We start from the raw sequence: 14495 nt of genomic DNA, 5'->3' as shown, positions 1-14495 counted from the left end.
ATTTTTTCTTTGTGTTATCCCCGTAGTTCTGAGGAAATGATGCACAAACCACTGAGAACTAACAATGTTAAGAATTACATTTCTGAGAGTTTTTTTCCCCTGACAGCATTTGGTCATTCAGAGTATTGAAAATTTGCTCAAAATTGAGTATTGAATGATGACTCCAAAGTGACTTCTCATATGTTGATACTCTATGTGTTCAGAAATCTCATCTGCCACATAGTTGGTTTGAGTTCTTTCTTAATAATATTTTCCCCTTTGAAAACCATATGATTTATACCTCACCTGTTCTTTTCAAAACCTGGCTTTCTCACCATTAACAAACGGAAATCAAACAATAAAAATAACAGTAAAGCACTGTTATAGAAATCTCTGACTTCATTTTTTGGTGATTTTTTAAAATAATCCTTGGCCTTTATGGAGCTTTGACAACATGCATACAGATTGTGTTTCCCACAGCAAGCTGAGATCAGCCTCAGTCTTTCTAACAAGTAGGAGTGATGGCTGGTGATATCCACATAATTCTTTTTATAGGTTTTGCAATGGAAGGAATATGGTTGTTGATGCTTCTAATAAGAGTGCTTCCTGGCTCTGCTCAGTTCAATGGTTACAACTGTGATGCCAACCTCCACAGCAGATTTCCTGGTAAGTCTAGAGCTAACCTACCTGCATTGTTTCTGGAAGGAATGGTTATGTTTGAATAGTAAATAATTAAGAGTCTTATGGGAATGGGGGTCTGCCCCTTTATGTAAGTGTGTCAAATGAGGAGACATTTTCTGGAGTTGTCATTAATATCAATATTTACACACAAAGTATTTATCAAAGTTAATATTGTTATAATGACTGTTCACAAATGTGAAAATATTGACCAGTGGCTAATGAACTTTGGAGAGGTTAGTTTCATTTAACATTTATCTAATGGGTGATGTGTTTAAGTCACACATTAATTCAGACTTAAAAGTATGCTTATGTGTTAATGGATATAAGAATAAATGCCTCAGAAAAATAATTGTGAATTGTTGTGTGATATCCCTAAAATACTATTTCAATGAAATATTAGTCATTATCTAAGTACACAGATCAGCTTCAGAGTAAATTTTACAGAAAGATATCAATATTGTGACTATTGATGGGCATAGCTCATAGATTTCTAAAATCTACACGCAGTGCAGAGGTATTCTACATTTCATATAAGTATTTGCCATTTTGCAGTAGGTGAAACTACAGAACCTTAGACAAAAAAAATAATGTTTACCAAATGCAATGAGTGAATTGGAAGCATTCGTGGGGTGTAAACTCAGGGCCTGGGCTCTATCCTTGAGCTTTTTCCATCAAGGCTAGTGCTCTACCGCATTGAGCCACTGCTCCACTTCTGGTTTTCTGGTGGTTAATTGGAGGTAACAGTCTCATGGACTTGCTGCCCATGCTAACTTTGAACCACAATTCTCAGAGCTTAGACTTCTGCGTAGCCAGGCACACAGACATGAGCCACTATCATCAAGCAGAAACTATTTTTTTTAAGACTGCTTTGCTGAATATATACCTTCAGAGTTTTCTAAACCTGTCAAAGATTCCTATAATGAAGCATGCTAAGGCAACCACATACCTGCATAGACAGAGCAATCAGTAGATAGTTCCATAGTAGAATTGAGTTTTCTATGTCAGGATAAAGACTAGAGTATATTTTAGTGACCCCCTTGAACCAGACAGTGTCCAACTTCTTGGCATGCTGGGTAAACTCTAGAGGTCATGGTAGGAAATTCTGCCATGGTGGAGAAAGGTAAGTCTTCTAAAGATGGGTTATTAATGATTTTGAGTGCTATACATGATTGTTTTTCTTATTTTTTATTATGAAAAATTACAGATATGTAAAAAAGAAGATAGTAAAATGTGCATTCATCTTAATACTGTAACTTTCTCATTATCAACATTTTAAATTTCTAGTTAATCTCTCTCCTATCACTCTTATCTCTGGAATATTTTAATATAAACTTATGTTCAATCTCCAGCATATATGTGATACATATGATGTTCTATTTATCTAAATATATAAAAAAGAATTTTAAGCATCTTTACATTTCATGTATTGCTCAAATAACACTTTTAATTTTAATTAATAACACTATTTTCAGACAAATTGCTTTTTATTTGATCATCTGTCCTGTAGATTTTTGAGTGTCTGGATTTGGTTAAATGCAAGAGTATTATTTGACACGCGCCTCTTTGCTTGTATGTCCAGTGAACTAATTAGATCTAGAAGTTTGAGTAAATTCAAATTCAATTGTTTTTTTGGTTTTATCTATTATATTGTGTAATGAAAGTGTCTGTCTTTATTTTGCCAGCAACGAAGAGCCATTGAATCTTTTTAAACATATTTTTGAAAGACTTAATATGGTAATATTTCATTTTATAAAACCGACTTTGGGAAAAATGAAAGACAGAATCAAGTTAGACAGAGACAGAGGCAGAGAGAGATGTTATGAAGTCACCAATAGTTAGAGCAATAGAAGAAGACAAATTTAAGAGATTTTTGTGTTGGAGTCAGTAGAACTTGATTTGGCAGGCACAAGGAAAAAAAAAACCAGAGGAAGTTTTTAACTTGGAAAAGTGAATGTTGACATCATAACATAGAAAATACAGGATGCTTGCATTTTTTAGTAAAGAACTTTGAGTTTGGAAATAACAGGTTAAAGGCATTTTTAAAATAAGGTATAGTGGAAGCTTCTACCCAATAATAGGAAATATATACCTAGGTTTGAGAAAGGATATCAACTTATAGCTATCAGAAAGTTGAATTCTTATGTAGTGTGAGAGCAATAGGAAATAGGAATATGAAAGGTTTCACAAACACTGTTATTTAGATAACTTTTGCTTTGAATGAAAAAGAAGAGTAAAGTTAATTTCCAACATAGTGTCTTGTGAGTGTGTCATTGTTGCAATGGGTCATCCTGTGTCCTTGTTTCAGCATTTTGTTTTTTCCCTTCCCCTCCCCAAATTAGATAAATGTATATACAAGATGCAGGGCACTGGAATCAAATACAGTGACAACAGGGGATATACCACAGGGGGAAGATAATACAAAGAAACAAAAACAAATCACATAGTATATTAAAAACAACAAGGGCAGGGGAGGAGTGGGGGAGGAGGGGGAAGGGGGGAGAAGGGATAGGAGGAGAAAAACAAAGGAGGGGTAACAATGATGGACAGGAAATGTACTCCTTACCTATTCATGTAACTCTAATCCTTCTGTACAGCATCTTTACAATAAAATAAAAATGTTAAAAATACTGGTAGTTTCCCCCATCCCCGAAAGAGAAAAAGAAGAGTAAGATGGACTACAAATTGAAATAAGAAAGCAGTGGTTTCGAACTAGAGTCCTGAGATCTCAGAAAGGAAAAGTATTCAGAGACTGGAAATACTAATCAGGAAAAAATTGATGCTATGAGGAAGAAATCAGTGGTGTGGAGAGAAGAGTCAACTTTGGGGACATAGTAGCTCTTTCTCTGATTTAAAAGAGAAGGAGTAATAAAGACCCAGAGAAAGAAAGTGTGAGATACTATGTTTCCTTTCTCCTGGTAGTGGGAGGTGATGAGTAATTTTTTTGAGACATCCCACCCACTGGTAGCCAAGACATGGCATTATTATGGGTAGATGAAAAGGCTGATTTGGAAAAGGAAATACTGCTCAGCTGAGATCATTGGGCTGATGTTGTATCTATATATACTGTGGAGGCATTAATAAAACATGTTGACTGATCAACAACAGCAAAAGCAAGTATTTATCATACAATAAAACTGAAATAGGTTAAGGCACATATTTATGATGATTTCTATTAACCACTGTCACAAAATCATCTTGGGTAGTGTGTGGACTCCACTATTTCACCTCAAATGTAATGTTGGAACATTTGAATATGGTGATGATAATCTGTATGAAATTCTACAGATTGACCCAATGTACACTTATGGTTAAGCACAAGTGATGATGTTATTCTATATTTTCTGTAGGGCATTAGTTGTCATTAGAAGCACAACCATGTGTTAGGTAAATGTAATTGCACACAAAACCTTCTGCCAGTCTAAAATCCGCTCCACCAATGTAATAAAGAAAGAAGACACTCTTAGTGTTGAATACAAATTACACTCAGAATGTGATACGCGTCTTAGGCTTCAGAGAAGGAAAAAACTAAGAACATTTATACAGCCAAACAGATGTAGCACATTACATACAACATGTTTTTAAGACACACAATAACTGCTCCTCAAGTAAGCGGACTTGACAACAACATTTGTCACGTTTTCTGACTCCACCTGGTAATTGGAGTGACCATCTGTATCACCTTTATCGCTAAGAAAAATTAACTTTTTATGTGTCAGGATAGGAGGTAGTTTAGTGATTTGAAGCAAGTCTTACACAAAGTCTCTTCCTCAGAGACTGGGAGATACAGATGTTGCAACCCTCCATGTTTACATTTCAAAGCGATAGCTTCCAGATTCTAGACACAGACATATCCACATTATAAAGTTTACAAAAGTCTCATCTAGTTTTCCAACAGATTTATATACATTTCAATGAAAGGAGAAAGTACTCACAATTTCTAGTTTTGTCTTTCTTTTTTGGGGGGAGGGGGGTTGGTCATGGGGCTCGAACTCAGAACCAGGGCACTCTCCCTGAGCTTTTTTGCTAGTGCTCTAGCATTTTGATCCACAGTACCATTTCCACCATTGGCACCACTCTGGTGGCCAATTGAATATAAGAGTCTCATGGACATGTCTAGTTCTTTAAAGTAAACTCTTTTTTTTTTTTGTCAGTTGTGGGGCTTAAACTCTGGGCCTGGGCACTGTCCCTCAGCTCTTCAGCTCAAGGCTAGCACTCTACCACTTGAGCAACAGAGCCACTGTCCTGAGTGGTTAATTGGAGATAAGAGTCTCACTGATTTTTCTTGCCCAGGCTGGCTTTGAACAATAATCTTCAGATCTCAGTCTCCTTAGTAGCTAGTATTACAGGTGTGAGCCACCAGTGTACCACCTTTTTATTTTTGCCAGTCCTGGGGTTTGAACTCAAGTTTGAACACTGTCTCTAAGCTTCTTTTGCTCAAAGCTAGCACTCTACCACTTGAGCCCCAGCACCACTTCCATTTTTTCTGTTTATATGGTACAGAAGAATTGAACCCAGGGCTTCATGCATGCTAGGCAAGCACTCTACCACTAAGCCACATTCGCAGCCCTAAAATAAAATCTTTTAAGGAAAGGGAGAGAGGAAAAATCTCTTGGTCCAGGAGCATTGATTAAGGATCTTTTAATTTGCATTTCCCTTAAGATGTTAGTATATTTGGAATTGACTTACTTAGGTAACAAATATTGAAATTTACTCATGCATGTATGCACACAAACATACACATTTATACATTCATACACACACTGTAATACTTTAAAATTTATATAAAAATCCCTCAAATCCAAATGAAGGGGAAGTACCAGGAACTTTACCTTTGTGGGTATTACTTAATATTCATTTTTTTTGCAGGTTGTTTGTAGAAAGAACAGAATGAACCACTAAAGCCTAAAGGTTAATTGCTCATTTCCCTCTTGACTTCTGGCTTGTTTCCACATCAGGATCAGCCTTGGTGTCATCAGGAGCTGTAAGAGCTGCTCAGATTCTAAGCAGTGAGATAGAATGACAATGAGTCTGGCAAAGAAGAGGGGCTATCTAAATGGAAAGCAATGTTAATAATGATGAGAGTAATCATCTCACCCTATCTGACCTTTGCTGTTTCATGACATTAGAAGTATATTCTTTAATTTCCATAGCATTTATTTTTGGGACAAGAGAACTACCATGTTCAGAGTCATTAACAATTAAAGCGATATCATCTCATTTAACTTTGTTATATAAGCTAAGGAGCAGCAGACTGATGTAGCACTGGAACTGTAGTCCTGTTCTTCCCGGAGTAAAATTCAATTCACAATTGACTTTTAAATGCCAAGGAGCTGTGCTTGGGACACAAATGGATAGATGTATATGCCTCTGTAATTCAGGAGTTCCTTCTGGATCTAGTCTTTGGTTTGGAAAGGGAGTAGAGTTAGGCTGAACTTTTAGGTCTCTGAAGTAGTCTAGAATAATAAAAGGACAGGCAAGGAGATAAGTGAGCACCAGAAAGGTAATGGCCTGATGCTGTCTTGTGGTGATCTAAACAGTTTTTGGGAAGTTTAATGTAAGTCAGTCTTTCAGACTTTGCAATTTGATGTTCAATTTAAAATATCACTAACAGGGAAGGCAATAACATGTTTCATATAAAGAATTGTAGGTACCTCAGAGAAATTTCTCTTTCACTTTTCACAATAAACAGACCAAGTATTTCTTAAACATCACATTCCAATTGGAACACCGTGTAAGAACTTGTGTAATATTGCAAATTTGTAGTCTATCAAATGCCATAGCCAAAAAATAAATAGTAAGTTTAATAAATGTTGTAGGAAGGGATAATCACAGAGGTATATGCCACAATAAAGATTCCGAAAAGACAAATGTATTTGTTTAGCTAGTTCAAAACCTGGTTGACTAAAGAAATCTTTTTCTTCCTCTGTCAATGCCTATTAACATTTGAATGAAAACAAGTGTACTCCAGAAAACAAAATTGAGAATCCTTGATTTAATTGATAGAACTGACTTGTGAATTAAACAAAACAAAGTAACTTTATGTTAAGATTTGCTTAATTATTACAGTTAAGTGCTAAAAGACAAAGGAAGAGTGGATAATAGAATAATAATCCCAAGGGCTATGTTCTAGTCCTCCCTGGAGATGAAAGGTGGATTCTCTCACCTTCCTACTTAGTATTCATGTTTTGGTCCCAGGACATCACTGTACCTGGGGCAGCAGTGACTGACCAGATGTGGGAGAACTTATTGACACAGCAATGACTGATCACATCCAAATTAATCTACAATGAAAAAGTGCAGTGGAAAACAAAGAAATCAGCTAATATGTTCAAGGAGTGGAAAATGCAGAGTCCATACCCTTATTCAACAACAACAAAAAATTATGGTATGAATTTTGCACTTCCTCTGAACAAGTAAAACCTACGTTTTCTGCCCATGGAAAAAATCTCTTCTGGTTTCAAAGAATGTGGAGCACAAAGTGTAGTTATAATTCTGCAAAGTTTGCTTCAGACTGCATATAAATGTCCTACAGCACTGGAAACAACAGCTTGTATTTGCTAACGAGAAGCAGATGTGCTGGGAAACCAAGGTGACAAGAAACCTGTTCAAAATAGAGAGGAAACTTGATCCACTTGAAATTCTTATCAGCTGTTGCTATTTGGTGTAGATGAAATATCAATATCCCTTAAGGATTTCTTGCTGTTTTAGTACCCAAACCCATTCTGGAATAAAAACTTTGTGGGAGGAAATATAACTTTAAAAATGAGTTAAAACAACATACATAGCATCTGTTCTCTAGGCAATTTCTATAGTACCAAATACCATCACTCTAAGTTTAGAAAGAGAAACAAATGACAGACAAATTACTCTTGGAACTTACTAAGATGGTATACATTTATATTAGAATATTTTCTAGAACACAGAAAGTAAGTTATTTTCAGAAAAATTCTATTGCACTCCAAAACACTCTTCAGCATACCGAATGCCTTACCTCCACCATCTTAACAGATTTTTATTGATACTCTGAGTTTTATCCCAGGATTTTTTTACAAGTATACACGTGACATTGTGTTTGCATGATCCTTTTATCTGAACAGTACAGATTTTCCACTTATGCTCATTGTGGACCAACCATCCAACCCCAATATTCTCCATTTGTGCTGGAGCCTCCCAGGTGTGTCTCACAGATAGTCAGAAAGTATCTGCTTCCACTATATTCCCTGACCAGCGTGCTACAGATACTGCCTTTGCTAGTAGCATTTTGTATTGAATACATCACCCCGCTTATCATAGCTGCATTTTGGAGTGGGCTGTTCTGCTATGCTTTGTGGAATGGGGTAGAGATAGGAGTTAGAGGAACCGATCCTTTACTCATTTGGCTCTCACATGTGATCATCTGAGCATTAAAGTAAACTCAGGCTCAGCCTCACAGGGATTTTCATGAGATTTATTTGAGATTCAAAGCCAGGTATTTCTTTAGCTAAAGAAGAGAAAGGACAATTTCTCTTCTCTATCTCTCTCCGTCCCTTTTTCTTTCTTTCCCCTATCACTTTTACATTTGAACTTTCCCCTCTTCTAGGCATGTACACCATTCAAACATATATTTGGTGGAAGTGTTTAACACCTCCAAAAAAGCTTCTTTCTGTCTAATCACAATGCATGGTTGTGACTTAGCAGAAGTGACTGAGAGACCCGGATTGCTAGTATCACCTGAGAGCTTATGAGAAATACACAAACTAGATTCCCACTGCAAATCTACTGAACCAGAATGATGCCTTGTAACATGCTTTTCTGGTGATTTGTTTGCACTCTAAAGTATAACAGGTGCAGGCTACAGCATGGTCTTGGTGATGGTCTTGCTGGCTTCATGCTCTGATGACATACCTAGCATCCCCAGCAGAACATTATGCACATCTTGTTGAGGATAATAGGCATTAGCAAATATGCCACTTATTATAGGGTATTATTTTCTAAAAAAATTATTATTAAAATGAGTTAAAATAGTCACCAAGACTAATACATTAAAACAGGTGTAAAATGCCCAAATGGATTGCAAAAACATATTACTTACATATTAATGAACGAGCTATGTTTTCTTAATTGGAAGTCAGATAATCTATGTCAGACTTTGAGTAAATTGTTGTTCGTTGGCAGTTTGAGATCAGAGGCCTCCTTTCAGGCAGTTGGCAGAGTACAGAAAGGACACACTGTGGAATGCTCTGGGAAAATGCACGACTTCCAAGGAGTTTATAATTTAGTGGGAAAGCAATTGTCCACCCTAGCTATAAGATAAATCATATAGTAGGTTCATAGGAAAAGGGAAAAGTAATGCGTGGAATAGGTTACAAGAGGATGATCACACTTCTTTGGATAACTAGGGAATGTCTCATCCAAGTACAACTTTAACACAATTTTTTCTGTCCTCACCTTGTTTGACTACCTTTTTTAAAATTTTTGCTGGTCCTGGGGCTTAAACTCAGGGCCTGAGCAGTGTCCCTGACCTTTGGCTCAAGGCTAATACACTACCACATGAGCCACAGCAGCACTTCTAGCTTTCTCTGAAAGTTTATTGGAGATGAGAGTCTCATAGACTTTCCTGCCTGGGATGGTTTGGAAGAACAATCTGCAGATCTCAGCCTCCTGATTAGCTAGGATTACAGGCGAGAGCCTCTGGGGCCTGGCTTGTTTCTCTTCTTAACTGAATGGTGTCATGATTAGTTTCAGCTATTAGTATAGCTAACTATTAATATGTTGGGTATCTGATGAATCTCAAATATATATTTTTCTCTTTTCTATCATAATTATGATATTTCTACTAGCATGCTATACATTTTTGTATAAAGATTTCATTTCCCATTTAGAACTCAGCCTCTCAAACCATGGGCATTCTCTTTCTTCTTTCTGAATTCTGTATCTCAGGGAATAATCCATCAAAACTAGAAACCTGATCATTAGTGACACCTATTTCTCATTGTACCATAATCTAATCAATTTCTTATAAAACATAGCCTTTGGAAATATTTCATTTCTTCCTAACAATTCCTTCCCAGACATTTTCTTCTACCAAGATAAAGGTGTATGTAATCTTTACAAAGCTCCCTTGTACCATCAGGCTGTAATTGTACCTGGCTACTTTTCATCTGTCTCATCTTTCAACCACAAGCTCTGGGAAGTAACAGAGTAACTTGTCAATATTTTTAGTTTTTGGTTAAATACAAAGATTGACAGCTACTATACATTTAATAAAATTTAGGGAAATTTGCTGACATACAGTGGCATGCAGTGTAGCTTTTGAAAGCAAATAGGACTAACAGGGTGACAATTGTCAAGATATATTCTGTTTATAAACTACTTTGCTTTTTTCCCCATGAGAACTATTTTTATTTATTTATTTTTAAAATTTAATTTTCAAGGTGATGTACAGATAGGTTACAGTTGCATAGTATGATAATGAGTACATTTCTTGTCCAACATTGTTACCCACTTTCTTATTTTTCTCCCAATTTCCCTTGTCCCTAACCCCTCCCCCACCAAATTGTAAAGTTCATTTCTAACATATTGTCTTGTGAGTACCGCTATTACATTGGTTCAGCCTTCATCCCTGTTTCAACATTTTGTTGTTCCTTTCCCTTTCCCAAATCAGATAAATATATATACAATATACAGGGTACCAAAATCAAATACAAGGACAACAGGAGATAAAACCAAAGGGGAAAAGAGAAAGAAAAAAGAAATAACTTCACACAGTTCATTAAAAACAAAAACCACCAAGAAAAACCTCTTGTTTCCTTATCTTGGAGTTCATTTCGATTAGCATCATCTTATATGGTCATATGTACATAAGTATTGAGCTATTCTGATCCTCTGCTAGGACTATCCTAGACATATACTAATTATTACAAATGAGGGAAACCATGGAGCCTATGTTTCTTTGTGTCTTGTTTACTTTGTTAAATGGCAACTCTTTTGTACAACTACTTAAAGATAATAAAAATAATACAAAAAACCAAACCAACTCTAAATAGCCTCTAGAGTAGGACCATACTGATGGCACTGACTTTCTCTGTCCAGTTCTTATAAACTCCACTTTCTTTTAGTAATAAAGACAAGCCTCTAGAATTGTCTTTCATATATGCTGACTACCAGCTTGCAGCCAAGTAGTTCATCATTGATGTCTTTGTAGTAAAAGATACAAGTAGGTACATTGTTAAATTAATTGTATTGATCCGTGTCCTTATTATTTCATAACATAATTAGAAAATGTTTAACCATCTTATGCCACTGAAAGGGAATGCAGGTCTCCAAGTGAATAGTACCCAAATGAGAAGAGAAAGGTTCAGTCTATCATAAGTCAATCTTTAGCTTCACCTAGATGCTTCTGGGCTTACAAAAGTTGACTAGGAATTGTTGAAGGAAGAAAGTTAGACATTCTTATTAGGTGTATGTATGAGTGCTACAAATGTATTGTCAGCCATTGTTTCTAAATACATGTGCAATTAGGTTTTCTAGGAATAGGATTTCACAAGGAGTAAAGGTTGTGTACTATCTCTCTTTCTATATATATATGAGGCTTTAATATATATATTATATATATATATAACTTAACATATATACATATATAAAAGAGGGTTTAGCACTCATATATATATATGTAATTTGATGTAGCCATTTAAGCCTATTTATATGATAAATATAAGCTATGAACTCCAAATTAGGACAGATTTTTATACATGATAAGCTGGAGAGTTGGCAGTGTGGAAGCTTATTTAAGGTTTGCATAATTTTAGAAAATCTGTGAGAAACAAACCCCATTGCCAGTGTGATACCCTAAATATATATTGTCCCTTCATGTTTTTTCCATTAGCTTCTAGAAGGTGTAGTACAGAGAAGTGTTGCAATTTAGGTCAGCCAAAGACAGTAAGAGGCTAAAAACTTTGTTGAAAGAGTTATCAGTAGCTGAAAAAAAATCTCTACTTTTGTCAGAGACTGTCTTTTCGTGACTTGAAGTATCTTTTTATTTTTCCTCAAAGCCTCCCAAATGGTAAAATTGAGCTGAATGGATGCCTTTAGTATCTACAACCAGGGGGGGAAATATGTTTCTCTGAAAGATAGTGAAAAGTCTTTAGAAAGCTGGGTCAGAATGGATTTGAACATATCTCTTTTCTTACACTGCAAAAGCCTTTAATTTGTTATCATATCTTCAAGTGGGATCAGCTTGTAGCAAATTCAGCTTCACCGCAGGGGTTACATGCCTTTGGTTGTAAAGCAGAAAACAGAAGAGAGCTTTACATCTAAACACAGCAATTGCTTCTATTGGTTCAGGTAGTCTAAACATCAGTGCATGTCCGCAAACAGCTGAGGAAGTGAAGTCTTAAGTTTAAGTTAAGGATAATGACATCTCTCCTTTGTGACATATTTATTATTTATTTTGGTGCGTTTAGAACATACCAACTAATACAATTAGGCTTGTTCATTGAGCACAAATCCAAGTGTTAGTGGACTTATTAATAGGGGAGAGTTTAACATTCAGATAGACATTTTAACATTTTAACATTTAGAAAGACCATTTTTCTCTGTAAAACTATCTTATCAATTCATCTGTATCTTCCACTGGATTAATACATTACCATTTTTTTTCTTCTTTAAATCCTAATAAAAAGAGTCCTGTCTGGCTCCCAAGAAACCTGAATGTATTTTATCATTCACCTAGTCCCTACTGTGTTATTAATTTCTGTTTCTTAACATAGCTAACTCTTATTGACACTTTGAAATTAAAGTCAATGCCATCTTTTGCAAGATGTGTCTAACCAACTTATCTGGTCTAGGTTGACTTTCTCTTCCACTTCACAGATCTCTGCACAATCTTTCTGTCAATACAATCCATCCTCTAATAACAGATTGTAATACATATGAGAACAGGTCACTACTATTGAAATCCTCAGTGTAGACTACTGCTCCAGTACTTTATAGAATTGATTAAACAATCACAGGAATGCATCAGTGAATAGAGTAGGTTTTCTGCCCTGGGGATTTTCAGTTCATTAGAAAAATATACAAATGCATGTATGAACTTAAAGCCACGGACAGCATAAAAATAAAGTTGTTTTCTTTATATTTGGGATCAGGGAGATCTTGGATAAGAAGAAGTTGAAGACTTGGAGGATGAGGGAGTGATTGCTCAGTTAAAGCTTCGGGACTAAAGGAACATTCTAAGCTGAAAAAAGCACTATCTTGTAGATAAGGTGTTTAATGATTTTTTAAATGCTCATGATACGTTGTTGAGGTGTAATTTCTATGTAATTAGATAGACAAATCATAAGAATGGAACTTGACATTTTAACATTTTTACAATTATGTAACCCTGTCAGAACAAAGCATGGAACATTTTTTTTTTAAATCTCTCTACTAACTTTTCTTGTGCCACTATTGTAAAAAATCCCAACATGACAGGATGGAATCCTCATTCTGACATCCATCACTAAGTGTGCTTCTTTCAAACAATGAAATATATCCAGAGTCACAATGTAGACAAAGGAGAGAGATGAGAATGTAGCGGTAGGAATGTGGTATATCAAGAAGAGTTTTCAGTGCCTGATCAACACACAGATTTTGGTCTAAGTAACACAAAGAACTGATGATCTAAGAAGCTGAAATGAATAGATGAATATATTAACAAGTATATTAAAGGGGTGAGAGGGAAAAGGAAACAGTGGTTAATGCGCTATCCCAGAGGAAAAATGACAGTCGTGTTGGCCAAGAAATAGCATTTAGAGGGAGAAAAATGTTTTCAAATTTAAGATGTATTTTGAAGTTGATAAATAGTCAGTAACCATATTTTAACAAACTATGCTACTTTAGCAAAGAGGATCATTTAAAATTTAGCTTTCCACTTAGACAATTAATCTTGCCAAATACTGCTATTCACATTTCTCAGATTTACATGATATTTAGTGTTTTCTGTGGTAGTGAGGCATATCTTTGTGTTATTTTTCTATCTTCACAAGAATAGTGCTTAAAATTTTCTGTAAAACTGATGTTAGTGTTTCCTTTTTTATAGGTACTTCTAGTGAGTTTAAAATTACTACCATATATATATGTATATATATTTCTATACCCATACTGATATATTCACAATCTCAAAACTATAACTCATTTTTACTAGCAAAAACTGGTAGAGAATAAACATCCTAAGGAGAGATGCTATTGAACAATTTCTACTCTTAAATTAAGGCTGAGTTATTAGGTAAATTAATTCAATGATGAACATTTTAATTGACATTTACATACTTCATAGGTGAACGTTCTATCATTTGCAAAAATATATTTTATTTTGTTCCATTTTCTTTTGGTGAACAACCAAAGTAGTTTTTCTAATCAGTTCTTGTTTGTTGGTTTCCACATTTGACACATCTGATGTCTGTTTCTTATTCTTTTTGTAAATATTGGAATGATGTTAGATGTGGAAAGGTCAATGTATTAGTATTCCAGTACTGGTTACCTAAGTCCCACTATGAAGGGAATCTAGAACAATTGAAAGTATTATTTCTTGGTATTATTTAAAACAGTGTAGATACATTGTCTCACACTTCTGAAGACCATACAATCAAATCAAGGCAGAACCATGCTCTCTCTCTCTCTCTCTCTCTCTCTCTCTCTCTCTCTCTCTCTCTCTCTCTCTCTCTCTCTCTCTCACTCTCTCTCTCTCTCTATTTCTCACTCTAGGGAGGATTCTTGTCTCCTCTTAGCTTTTGGATACTTCTGAATGTGCCTTGACTCCTAGATGAATCATTTAACTCTTCTGTCTTCACTAGGAACTCTCGTTATGTCTTTTTTCT

At 35.4% G+C, this 14495-nt stretch overlaps 1 protein-coding gene across 1 annotated transcript in view; it reads left to right on the top strand.

Annotated features, from left to right (window-relative positions):
• The first annotated feature begins 539 nt into the window (after nt 1-539).
• The window catches only part of Zpld1 (zona pellucida like domain containing 1), a 41503-nt gene continuing 27547 nt past the window's right edge, over nt 540-14495 (top strand). The window contains exon 1 of the mRNA XM_070028728.1: nt 540-645. Within this exon, the coding sequence (XP_069884829.1) occupies nt 543-645 (103 nt within the window). The 5' untranslated portion in view covers nt 540-542. The remainder of the gene's footprint in view (nt 646-14495) is intronic.

Source organism: Dipodomys merriami, unplaced genomic scaffold (assembly GCF_024711535.1).
Source record: "Dipodomys merriami isolate MVZ:Mamm:240054 unplaced genomic scaffold, mDipMer1.0.p SCAF_2, whole genome shotgun sequence".
NCBI classification, from domain to species: domain Eukaryota; kingdom Metazoa; phylum Chordata; class Mammalia; order Rodentia; family Heteromyidae; genus Dipodomys; species Dipodomys merriami.
The sequence above is the reverse complement of the archived record's forward strand: the minus strand, read 5'-3'. Positions and strand labels throughout refer to the sequence as shown.